Source organism: Diabrotica undecimpunctata, chromosome 7, assembly GCF_040954645.1.
Source record: "Diabrotica undecimpunctata isolate CICGRU chromosome 7, icDiaUnde3, whole genome shotgun sequence".
In the NCBI taxonomy this organism is placed as follows: domain Eukaryota; kingdom Metazoa; phylum Arthropoda; class Insecta; order Coleoptera; family Chrysomelidae; genus Diabrotica; species Diabrotica undecimpunctata.
In genome coordinates this window covers 140,831,787-140,845,951 of record NC_092809.1, presented here as the reverse complement: position 1 = coordinate 140,845,951, position 14,165 = coordinate 140,831,787, and the positions used below count along the sequence as shown (strand labels likewise).

The 14,165-nt window shown below is 33.2% G+C and overlaps 1 protein-coding gene across 2 annotated transcripts in view; it reads left to right on the top strand.

The window, feature by feature from the left end:
* LOC140445918 (stromal interaction molecule homolog) overlaps positions 1–14,165 on the top strand; it is a 101,895-nt gene that overhangs the window by 69,388 nt on the left and 18,342 nt on the right. For both annotated transcript variants that reach the window (XM_072538357.1, XM_072538358.1), the window contains exons 7-8: positions 170–431; positions 3,468–3,530. In XM_072538357.1, coding sequence (XP_072394458.1) covers positions 170–431; positions 3,468–3,530 — 325 coding nt within the window. The remainder of the gene's footprint in view (positions 1–169; positions 432–3,467; positions 3,531–14,165) is intronic.

Genomic DNA, 14,165 nt, shown 5'->3' with positions numbered 1-14,165 from the left:
AGAAGATACCTTAGCATTTACTTACTTTACTCTTAGCTTAGACTTCGCATGGGGAGTTAGTGCGTTCTTAAGGGCAATGTCATAGTCGTAATATAGGGGTCAATGTAACCAGTAAATTTGAGATTTTCGAAATTTTCTGAGAAATGAAATAACATTTTTGTTATTTCAGTGCGAAAAACTGCGGAAGAAAAGGTCGAGCCTGGTAGGAGCATTCGTTTCCACGCACGGCAAATCTATAGACGAGGTGGACAGGAGCATAGTCGAAGCCAGAACGGCACTGAATGAAGTAACTCAAGAATTACAAGAACGAGTTCATCGATGGAAACAAATAGAAATGTTGTGCAGTTTCAATATTATGAATAACAACGGTTTTAGTTACTTAGAAAATGTTCTTTATAGGAATGCCAACGGTCGTGGAATAGGATTAAGGGGTGAGTACTTACAAATAACTTTTGTGATAGGTTTGGCCAAAAATTTTAATCGGGGAAGCTTATTTGATGGTTTTGTTTGTATATTTTGTTTATAAGAAAAAAGTAAACTATGTCGAACGTCACTTTTTCGTTTTCCAATTCTAAACGATTTCCTTCGAGGGGTTAGGTAAACAGCGAATAATAAAAGCAAAAGCAGCATTCGTTAGAATGAGAACCATTTTCAACAGTCGAGACATATCATTAAAAACAAAATGCCGTCTATTGAACTGCTACATATTCACAGTTCTGCTCTACGGAATGGAAGCATGGACACTGACTGTTGCATCTATGAATCGGCTCGAAGCTTTCGAAATGTGGTGTTATAGGCGCATCTTACGTATATCCTGGGTTGACAGAGTTACTAATGTGGAGGTCCTGCGTAGAATTGGGAAAGAATGTGAAATTCTCATGACCGTCAAAACTAAAAAGTTGTAATATCTAGGACATGTAATGAGAAATCAAGAACGTTACGGCCTTCTCCAGCTGATTCTCCAAGGGAAAGTAAATGGTAAGAGAGGACCGGGAAGAAGACGCATTTCCTGGCTTCAAAATTTACGAAAGTGGTATAACACGACTACCACTGAACTGTTCCGCGCTGCAATAAATAAAGTAAAGATAGCCGTGATGATCGCCAACATCGGGAACGGATAGGCATTTTAAGAAGAAGAAGAAGGTTAGGTATTTAATTGTTTTTAAGCTGATATAATCTTTTTATTTTTATGACTGTCATTTCTTTGTCTATTATTTAACATTGGTATTTAGTTCTCCATGTCTCATACTTCCGCTTCGATCCTTTTACTTTATTCCTTAAGGCTATTGTTAAAATTGATAGCTCATTCCTATATTTACGAATTTTTTGGACAATAAATATTCTCTGGACGAGGATACAAGAGTAATAACTCCCACGGATGGCAGCACTACAAGATAAATGTAGTTGTATCGTATTGGCACACGTATTACAGAAGGAAAGACTAAAAATAAATTCGATTAGATCAATAGTTTGTTCGATATCGCTCTTTAAATTAAGTGTGTTCTGTATTTTGACAAATTAATGACCCTGATTACCGTTTCTTAACATTTACACGTTATTTACACATACCGTTAAAATCCATTTTTTTATTGCTATAAGCAACTCTTACATGACCAAAGACAATGATTTATAGAAAAAGAAAATGAACAGAGACAAAAAAGCAGAAACAAGAAATCTCCCAGGTCCGGAAGTCTCCCAACTCAATTCATAAAACACAGATCACAAAAACTATACAAAATGATCTAATGGATGATCCGGAGCAAAATGAACGGAGAACGAAACCCAAAGAGAAGAACACGAGGATATAGAACTTCAATAGTTAACAAAGGAGACAGAAAACTATTGAAGAATAATCGTAACAATCAATGGGAATATTTCACGAAAAGTTATACATTGTCTCAAAAACGGCTACTTGTGGCAAACCTCTACATGACCTATTTTTACATGCTGACGACAATCTGACATGCTACACGGAGAATTGGATCTCATGAGTTTTTACCATTGTCTGGAAATAGTAACAACCGACATCCTTTTCTTGACATCATGATCACCAAACTTATGGACGGCCCTCTAACAATACCAACTGACACAGGTATCTAAAGGCTCTCTTCCATCATCACCCAGCGCAAATAGAAGAAATTATCAACACTCCCATTACAAGATTCTTACGACTAAGTGACGTCTATCAAAATTAAGGCACGAATTCATGGAAAAATGGCAGAACCAAGAGTTATACAAGCAAAACACCATATAGAAACAGAACAGCAGCTACAACAAAAATAGCCTACAGAAATCAGGGGAACTACAGACATAATGAGACGGCTTATACGTAAGTACAACATAACAGCCGCGTACTTACCGCTAAAAACAATAGAATCAACGCTAATAAATTCAAAGGACATTTTTTCGTTAGAAAATCCGAAGGTATACAGTATTTCCTGCGAAACTTGTTACTAAAAATATGCGGAAGACGAATCTCAGCCAGACGAAAAAAGGTAAGTCTAAGGAATGGGCAAATGTTGTTAGCCTTATTCTCACATAAATATAACACAGTACCCAAAATAGACCTATGCTGTGACAAACATCGCAGCCATCCCACACACAAGATAAAAACAATAGAATACATATAAATATAAGCACAATGTAGCAGTAACAATAAATACGACGCCATAACTTACACCCAACGTGAAAGGCAAAAAACCCAACACCGAAATTAAAAAGGAAAATGAGCAGTCTCTACCTTTTGGGTCTAAAGGAATCCAAATTCTCAATGGATGAACACCTGGAAGTATGTATACAAAAACATCGTTCTCCGAAAATTTACAGCCCTCAAAATGGACCCAATGTGACTTACAATATATTGGTCAAAAACATGTTGAATATGTACATTCAAAGTTTATAATGTGCACCTTTATTATTAACACTAAAAAATTAAGAGTAGTCTTTAAATGTCATAACGATTGATCACAATACACACATTGAACTTACTACAGCAACTACCAAAAAAATATACAATATACTATTATATAGTTCTACAGGAAGAAGATTAAAGGTGTATGAGATATTGCTAACAGTGTAGACATCTGAGAAGGAAAAATATATCACATTTTGTACTAAAAACTCTAAAAAGATGGAGAAAAGGGAAAATTTATAGATTTTAAACTACAAATTGTTAGGTCATCCTCTCTATTAAGCAGATTTGGCTTCCTCTGACTTTCATCCATTTCGAAATCTAAGAAATTTGTGGATAAAATATCGTTCTGATTCAACGGCAATCATTATTGTTGCAAAATCTAATTTTGTAATTGCTTCTTCTTTTATCTCAAGACCTATGTTTTACTTTCTGGAAGCCTGTTAGGTTTGTTCGCGAGTAGAGGTGTACGAACTTGATTTTCCCGATTTTGTTTCTTTTATGTTTTGTTGTTTTTGTCTGTTTCTGATACGTTATTTTTTGTTTTTCTGTAAAGGACGCATGAGCAGTACGGACGACTTGGACGATGACACGGGGTCTGTCTATAGCGCCTTCCCAGGTAAGACAGTATCGTTTGATGATGATTCCAACTCTGATTGAACACTTTTTGAGTTTTTAATAACGGTTTTGAGCATCAGTACCATAGTCTAATACTAAAATATCTACTTAATTTTGTATGTAGGTCGTTTAATTTGGAATTAGCTTTAGTGAACGTATGTTTTAATATTTTTTATTTATTTTCGGATGTATACCTAAATAAGCTACGGCTGGATGTCTTTGTTATGCGTATATATTAGGCTTGAAAATGATTCAGTATTAAGTGAACCAAAAATATTAAAATTTAGAAAATTATAACACTCAATACTCGTTCCTATAATAGCTAATGTTAATATAATAATTAAAATATCATTTCCCCAGTTGTACTGCGCCCATTTGACAGTAATAAGTTAAGGTTTTTGAACATGCCAAGAAACGAATACAGCTTTTCCAAATTTTAGATACGTTTACCATAGGTCTGTAAACTTACTTCTAAAATACTCGTAGCCTGTAAAGAGTCTAGGTTACATTTACCAGTTTTTCAATTAGTCGTCACCAGTGTCAAATAAAGATTTATACGTATCTGTGATAGATAACAACACATTCTAACTGACCTTTTTTATTGGTCCTTCGAGTTGGATTTGAAATAACGACCGATCTTTTTCCGACATCCTGAGCTCGCCCAAAAACTGGTTTTACAAAAAATAATGCAAGGTTTAGAGTCTGAAAGACCAAATTCTGTAGCTTCAACTGAAAAGAGTGACGTACTCAGTTATTAAAGAGCAGTTAGTGCAACAGTGGTTCTAGGTTCTATTTTGACGTATTGCAAATTCCAGTTAATTGACTCTATTATATATATATATATATATATATATATATATATATATATATATATATATATATATATATATATATATATATATATATATATATATAAGATAAAAGTACAATAATTTTGAGGCGCAGTATTATGTTTTGACATATTCGAGCATGATTTAGGTATGCATCTAGCTTAGTGTTTGTGTGGGGGTTGTCTTTGTGTTTGTAGGGAATTGTTTACTTTTTCTGAGGGCTGTTTTATACCATTAGTTACCAATTATTATTTTAAATACTTATACTAGTTTTTAAAAAATCATTTTTTTGGTGGTAGTAGTGTCAATTGTACTACTATTAGACAGAGTTGACAGTTCATCTCAAACAACTATTAAAACTTTTATTATCAATTAAAGGTTCGATTTAAATATGATATATAATACGTTCGGTTTTCTGAAGAATTGGTATATTTTTTAAAAAGCTTTCTTGAATACCTTTTTGGCGTTTAAGGTTGGTTTTTAAAAAGATAAGTAAAAACTTAAAATTTTAATCGTCAATGGGACGATACACATAATAGAACGCCTTCGTCCTGTGCCACACAACTAATAAAAGGTAACATAGCCCTTAGACAAGGAAAGAGAGGGGACGCGTAATCGTATAGAATTAACTGAAGCCAAACCGGCACCAAAAAGGTTACCAGGTCATATTTTATTTCTTCTGTGGATTGAGAATAATGGATATATATATATATATATATATATATATATATATATATATATATATATATATATATATATATATATATATATATATATATATATATATATATATATATATATATCAATAAATAATTTTTTTTAAGTATTATGTTTAATTTAATTATTGTTTTAATTTTTAAATATTTTTCTAAAAATATAAGTTAAATATACTTTTACGTTAAAATGTAAGTTTTAGAATAGGACTGTCATTCATTATGAAAAACTTTGACGGCCATATCGAAACTGGCTTCACTTTTCGAAGGTTTATTAAATGAGTTTACCTGTCCTCTCTCTTTCCTTGTTTAAGACATAACCACTAAAAGATGACGTATAATAAATGACAAACACCCTGTGACACATGACAGATGACATGATAACATACACGGGATTTTGACACGGATGTAAGTTCTGTCATCTCTTTCACACAAAACGCGGACTCTCTTCCTCATTACATGAATTTTCACATACTTATGATATTTTGCATAGTCTTTTTTAGAATTTTGCTTTCTTCTGTCGTTTACTAAATATTGATTTAAGTTTAATGAATGTTCATAACTTAGTTTAGTATATTTCATTTAGCTGTCTTTTTCTCGTTAATTTAATCTGTTCTTTCTTGGTCCATTTAGCTCTTTGGATTAAATTGTACAGTTTCTGTGTCCTGTGTGAAATAATTGGCATCCTGACTTCTTATGACCCCGCCTATAGGTTAACTGTTGTTCTTGCTTATTTAAAATATCATTTTTGAGCAGGAGATCAACGATACGTCCAATAAGGCTTCAGTTTAGTACTTTTTTACTTAAGGTTAGTTTTTAAAAAGGTAATAATTATCATTTTGCCCAGTGACTTAGAACTAATGACAGATGACATAAAAACTGACGGATGACGCATAGTAAATGACAGATAATATGGAGTAAATGACGGAATGTGAGTTCTAAACGCAGATGCGGGCATTTCTCGGCCGATCTAGTTCTTTTCGCTTGTATAGTTGTGAATTATGAACAGAATAACTAACTGTTTTGTTTTTCTTGAGTATTTGAAATATCATTTTTGAATAGGATGTACAAGATACGTCAAACGAAGCTTTCTTATAGTATTTTAAGTACTGAACTGGTAACGTTTTACGCAATTACAAGTTTAGTACGCTGTCCTATTGCTCACGTCGCAGTGGCATCATCAGCCAGCTTGCATCGTCTACTGTTGAAATATTTCCTCCAGGTGGCCATTCTCTTCTGGTCTTAAGTTCTTGTGTGTTAGTTTCTTCCAAGATCATCTCAGTTGAGTCAAAATTATGAACATATTTTAAAGCGCCGTTTTAAAAATATAATATTGGACATAACGAAAATTTAGTTTGAGGTGACTGTCAATTGACAAAAAAGTTATTTATCGCACTTATTCGGATTGAAAAATGGGAAAAGTTACAAAAAAATGTTTGGGGTTACTTCGACAAATCAGTAATTGTAAGAATCTCATAACGAATCTTAAAAATCCATATTTTTATATAACATCTATTTTTGCTACTAATATACTATTAAAGACTTTATACGATATTCATTTTTACTAATACTTAATAATTCTTTCTCTTGTACATTTTCATTGTAGATATTCTTTATTTATAAATATACAAAGGAATTACATACAAATCGTATTCATTTGATGACCCATTTCCTTATTTTTCAATTTGAATAGTTGTCTTTGCACAGGTAAGATACTACGTTTGATCTTTTGTGGGAATCCGCGTTAGTAATATCGTTTATCTATAAAAATAGGATGAAAACACTTTAAATACAATTTTATATTAGTATTCGTAATATAATCTTTATGAAAACATCAGAGAATTAGTAATATGTCATATTATGAGGGAGTTAAGTAGAGAAATCTACTATATGGTTGAGTTTACAATTAACATTATTATAAAAGTTTGTTAAATTTAGTTCATTCATTGAACAACGTCGAAGAATAGATTTTCTGTAAGACAACTGTAGGATTAGTTTTCGCCTTAAACCACGTCAGCCAGTTATATTTTATATTTCTGTGTCACCCTTGGGACTACTTTCCGAGTTTAACTTTATTCTCTGTATCAACTTTAGCACTACTTCCTTCGTTTTCACCACGTCAGTGAGCCTTAGGTTTTATCTCTGTGTTAACTTTAGAAGTAGTTTCCGAGTTAAACCATATCGGCGAGTTTTAGATTCCCTATGTATGAACTTGAGCACTACTTCCCTCGTTCCACTACGTCAACAATCTTTAGACTCTATCTCTGTGTGAACTTTAAGACTAGTTCCCGCGTTTAACTACGTCTACAAGCTTTAGATTGAGTCTGTATCAACTTTAGCACTTGCCTTTTAATCTTATTCGTCAATCTTCTTTAGCTTATCAATGTAGACTAGCCATTTCATGTAGGGATTTTCCCACCAGAGTCTTCATTTGGTCTGCCCATCGTGTTGGAGTTCTTGCTCTTGGTCTTCGGCCTTTTATCCTTCCTTCTACTACCAATAGTTCCATAGTCCCCGTTCTTCTGGCTATGTGGCCAAAGTAATTTAGGTATGCTCGGTTAAATTTTTTTTAATAGTCTGCCTTTTACATATAGCTCTTCCAGAATTGACAGGTTGGTTTTGTGTTGTATCCAAGAAACGCGTAAAATTCCTGTGTAAACTCACCTTTTGAAGGCTTCGATCTTCTTTCGATTTTTTGAGACTCCATGTCTCAGCTACGTATGTAGCAATGGGAAAAATAAAGGTACTGACCAATCTGAGCTTAGTATTCTTTGTTATTGTTCGGTCTTTCGATATTTTAATTTGCTGGTCTACGCTTGATTTCTGAGGAGCTATCGCCATTGTTGGTTATCAGGGAGCCCAAGTATACGTGTTGTATGTGCGGTAAATATTTGCCCTATCTACGGCCCATTTCACGTACTTCAACAGAAAACAGCGGTGTTAACTCGTTAAAATGAAGAAAAGAAATTGGAAAGAAGTCATTGATGGTGGGCGGCTCTATTGCGGTCACCATTGAATGGTATCATTTTTGATTAAGTAAGTACCAATGATTCCACCAGCCCATAAAGCATATCAAGCAAACATTTTTTCTAAATGTAACGGCATAAACGATTATCTTAACTCCAAATTCGACAATTTTATTTATTGACGTACCCATTCAATAAAAAAAAATCAAAAATGTGCTAATGTGTGAACAAAGTTTTCTAGTAAAATCGCGATCATCGGCAATCTCGTTCACCGAATGTGCGCTGTACTCGGCGGTCGTGATGCTTCTATCCATACACGATATGGATTTTTAAAGCCCTCCAAGATCTTTTCGCTAGCATATAAAGTTTGTCAAACGTATTGTATAAAAGAATGTTCCCCTACGCCGAACGAATAGTGGGAGAATATCATTGCGGCTTCCAACCCAATAAAGCAACAACGGAACTTTACAGTAAGCAGATTCTTGAAAAAAACAATAGTGTTCACTGTCGACTCCCACCACAAATTCGTGGATTTCAAAGTCGCATACGACTCGGTTAATAGATATAAACTTTTCCTGGCTATGGTGGAATTGGTAGTGTTATTTGTATCATCTTGTTCAACTAACTGAACTTATAGGAGCAGCGAGCATGGTCAGAATCCAGAACCATTTTTGAAGATCCTTAAATTTTAAAATTGGACTAGGACAATTAGACTAAGGGTGATGGACTCTTGTGTCTCTTATTTAATCTTACTCTAGTAAAAGTAATTCGGGAGTCTAAATTAATACGAATGGCCAAATCTTCTACAAATCTCTACAAGTGGTCTGATATGCAGATGACATCGACATCATAGTTGACACATCATCGACACATAGAGTAGGGTTTGTAATCAGAAGGAAGGTGCAACAGTAAGAAAGGTCTTTGACCGAAGAGATCCGATGGGACAACGAGCTAGATGAAGACCGAGACCTAGATATCAAAACAACCTACAGAATGATTTAAAATCAATTGGAGTTAGAGCTCCAGGAATGGAGTAGAGAAGATTTGTCAGAGACAGGGGCGAGTAGATGATTGTTCTGAAGAAGACTTTGGCTCATAACGAGCGGTGATGCCACTGATTATGATTTTTTCCCAAAATCTTACATAAAGTGTATAGACGCAGATCCAGTTGTTGTGCATAATGGCAGACGGACTCTTTCTGATGCTACGCTCTACAGCAGCAATAGCTGTAGACAATACAGCAACAATAGCTGTCTTTGGTATGCATTTTAGGAACGTGGTGCATATACAATGGATCCATATTTGTGGAAGTAAATCTGCCCAGATTGCAATCGTTATTCAGACCTTAGGATATTCAAGATGCAATTTAGAAGTTCAATACTTCTAAAAAACACATAATCTTTGTACCTGTCGAATCTGCTTGGACTGGTTATCCAGAAATGGCGATTTGTAAGATGCCTACATGTTAAATTTAATCGGCTGTTATCTTCTGTTGTTAAGAAACTCGGGACGTATTTCAATCTCGATGGCTTTCGTATAATCCGGGTTTGGGAAAAACTGATGGTCGTCATCATGTTTAAATTCGTGGAATATAAATAATTAACAAAAAAGTGGTTCCACATTTTGTCTGTATCTGCGGTTTTTTGATCCGCGTGAAAATTTTCTTGATAAAAATTGCTCATACTACATAAACATATAAAACAATGTAGTTTATTATGAGTTTGATTATTTGTCATTTGTAAAATATCTTTTAAGAGCTTAAGAACAATAAATTATTTAAGAAAATACAGTGACACTATATAAATGATTGATCTTAGACACTCTAGTTTTATTTAGATGCATTATTCAATAGAAAACATCAAAGCAGTTCATGCTAGCTTTACTAGAAGTGAGTAATATCAATTCAGCACTATTATTAAGAGTTGTAATATATATGTACAGCTGATTTTCACGAAAAATTTGTTTCTTTACTACTACAAAGTGTCATTGAGTCAAAAGCAGAGGACTACTGACCATGAGCATCTAAGATAATTCGCAAAATAAGTTTTGAAACAAAAATCATATGAGAATATGATTTCAACAAGGCTGTTTAACATGCAATGCTGCTCGTGAAACCAATTACATCATTGAGTTATATCCCTGTAGTGTAATATACAGTGATTACAATCGATTGTCTAGATTTTATGATTCAAAGCGGTTAAACATGTTACTTTTGGGTTATTTAATCTTAAGATATTAGTGAACCTTTTATCAGTTACGACTTAAGGGAGGGAGTATAGCGGTGAAGTATAACTACGCAAAACTTCCATGGAAAATAACGCACTATACTATTTCACAAATATACTTTTACGATTTCTTCAAAATATATAAATATGCCTTCGAAATCTCGACCACTACATCACTAGATAGGTCAATAATTGATGCACTTGTGACAGTCAAACTAACAAAAAACATCAATTCTTTCGGATGTTAACAACTTGCAGCGTCCCTCTAGTTTCGTATTTACGTAACATCGTAGAATGATTTAACTTTTTTTGTTCATCCGAATCTGCAATATAGAGAGGTTAATGTTGTACAAAAAATCGGGGTGGAGGGGAGGAAACCAACCAGATAAACTGACAATGAAAAAACTAGATACAAATTTTGCGACTGCTGAACTAGCAAACCAGAATAGAGAAAACGGACAATCAGCGTCAAAAGAGCAACAAAAATCTCGGAAGAACGTCAACATTCATGATCACTACAGAGTATAGATGTACTGTATGAGTTAATTAAGAATTTATAATCTTTAGTTACAACCTCCAATTTCTGAAGCAATGTCGCCTTTTATGTGAACCCGAACCGTTTTTTTATCCTAAATAGATAGATAACTTGATCTAGGCACTCTGATGAACATCGAAATACTCGATACAGTCACCGAATCACGCAGGAGGAGCTTGTCTACGTAGTTTCTGGAAATTTGAAATGTTTTATCATGGATAGGGAGAAAACTTGACCCGAGCACCCTCCTCCTTTATCTTTCTTAACTTGGAACCAGTAACGTGGACATTGAGATACTTGATACACCCATCGAATCATGCATGAAGAACCGTCTTCGTTTCTGTAATTTTCAAATATCTTATCCTAGATAATGAGGGAACTTGATCTATGAACCCTCATCTTTTACCTGAACTTTTAAGCTACAACATTAACATTGAGATGCTCAATCCACCTAACGAATTATACAGAAAGAGTCTTGCTTCGTAATTTCTTATATGGCCCTGTAAAAGAGTGGTTCGGTAGTAGATTGATTCACGTCCACTAAAATTAATTGTTATTCAAAGACTTGCCCCTGATATCAATATTCTTTGTTTTGAACCGTCGTACATACAGCTACTCCAAAAATATTCTTAAAAAATTCGAACAGTTAACATAATTACCGACCATGAAAGGTGAAAAGTTACCAAATTTTATATTGGGTCATTGCGAAGTCAGCAAAAATTTATACAAGGAGCATTTTATTAGAATAAACATTCAACAACAGTGAGACGATATATGTACATAATTATATATTACGAATATTTTACAAAAGAATATTGTTGATAGAAGCTATATAGGTTTTTGTTATTTCAATTTTTACTAGAAAAAGTATATACTAGTTATCGAAAACAAGCATAGATTGGGAGACAGAGCTGGAAATTTAAGTCATAAGAGATTATGCACTAAAGAATGAATTGATCATTGGTCTAATAAATCTAGATGAACTTTGATAAAATAAAAGACAGATATCGAGCACTGTTTATTAATTAAATCTTGCCCAAGTACTTTCGCTTCCTAGATCATCTTCAGTGGCATTTCGTCAATTTTGGCCTTATAGAATGTCATAAACATACTATACTGAAAATGTTTTGTTGTAAACTAAAAATAAAAGCAAAAAGTCCAAGAATGTTAAAAATTTTTGTATGCTTGTTTATTTCTAACAAATCTTGAATATCGCAATTAAGTTGACTCAGTAAACGCTACAGAAATAATCAATGGATAACTAGTTTAAGAAAATTTATTTAATTTTTATTTTTTTCCAAAGTTTTGAGTTTGGTCCTTACCTGCCTCACCCGTGTGTTTGTACAATTTTCTTTCGCTCGCCCGCTAATGGTTAAGAAGGCACTGCTTTACTCACTAAATGTTTACAATTATCTCTATTATCAAAGTTTGCGTTTCGTTAGATAAACAATTTTTTCTCTTTTAATATGGAGGCCAAAAAACAAATACGAGACAATTGCGTCAGATTTATTCTTCAAACAAAAACGTAACAATTTACATGTCGCTGATTGTCGCTTCAGTGTTTATGGAGTAAATCATGTGAATACGTCGTTACAAATAGAATAAGGACATAAGGAGTTTATTAAATCGATACCAATGATCTTTTTAAAAAAGTTTTTTGGCTATAGATACGAAAAAAAAAAAAAAAAGAAAAACATGACCGATGACGGAATCGTATACAAAATAGTTTATACTTTCAGTTAACTGACCTTCACGGTTAGAATAAATATTTAAATAGTATAAACTTGTGATATTTTGGTAAAAATAATTAGTAGTGAATGTCTAATTCGGAGAATACATTAGGTAAGTGTAATGTTCCGTTTTTATGATAAATAAATGAAGTGACTATTAGCGTAAAGCATTAAAAATTCAAAAAACTTCTATACTTATGAATAAGACAGCAAGAAAAAGAGAAAGAGAGAGAGAGACATATAAAAGAAGTATACTGTTTTTGTAAGTAGCAGCAGTAGTTCCTTACAACATCGCTAGGGTGCACAGTTTAATCGATTTACAGAGAAAATAGTATAAAAAAATTATTTTTTTATAATTTTTTTCAATTACTACTGTCGCAGTTTAATAACCCTTGTTATTAGCAGCATATGCAGCATTCTTTAACCCTTATTGGTATTTTTGTCATGTTTTTTAAAACCTAAAGTTGGTTGTCATTTTGCAACCGTAGACACTTAAGTGTTGATGTTATGATTGATAGTTTTTAAATTAAACAATTAAATAGGCCAATAGACGAGTGGTTAAATGAAATTTGATAAGAATTTAGATGTTGAATTCCATAGTTAAATATTTTTAGAGTGGATAACACTTTCTTAAATCATATAACAGATGTCGCTATAATTTATTATACATGCATTAGTACGTTCACTGAATAAAATAAAAAATAATAGAGGGAATAATCAGCATCGGACAACAGTGTAATTAAAGATATTTAATTGTGAAAACTAAAACTGAAAATTAAATATCTTTTTAATATATATATGGACGAATATACAAAAAAACAACAGAAAGAAACCAAATAAACATAAAATTTCCTAGATATGGAGGATATCGCTAGATTGAAGAATGTTACATCTAAAATTAATGTTGTTTAGAATCCAAAATACCTAAAATATGACAAATAGCACTAGTTATATCTTATTTGCGCGATCGGTCGATACTTCTACTATTTATTTCTTGCAATTTTGACCACTTGGTTTCCTTCATTCTACTTATATGGTTATTGCATTTTTTTTTTCTGTTTAGTATCTTCTCATTTATACTCTTTACGATATTTGTTTTCTGTTGGGTTGGGTCTTGCTCCTGGAACAACATCGATATTTCCCCATGATAAATTTCATAAGAAAACGCTTAGATTCATTCTGCTCATGTTTTGACTCTTTACAAGGTCAAGGCACACCGAGCACAACATATGGGGTAGCGTTGGAATTAGAGAAGGGTAAGGGATGCAACTATAAAAATACTAATCAAAAATTTACATGGCATTTTAATACATTAATTTTGACAAGAAACTTGATATTTTTGACATATTACGTGACGTTTGGACATAAAACGTGACATTTGACGTGAGACGTGTGGTAAAACATCGTAAAATCCAATACTAATACCAGTGAACCGCCTTTGTAGACTATCTTCACCTTGAGCTATCAATACTGTTGCCTGCGTAACAGAGTATTTAAACTTCTTTTGACAACTTCATGATTAAATTGAAGATCATCAGGCTTAATTAAGCTAATTTATACCTTCGGTGGTGACATGGTTCACTGACGTGACGTTTGGGTGGGAGCTGGAGCGAAGATTCTTGACGAAGGGTGTTGAA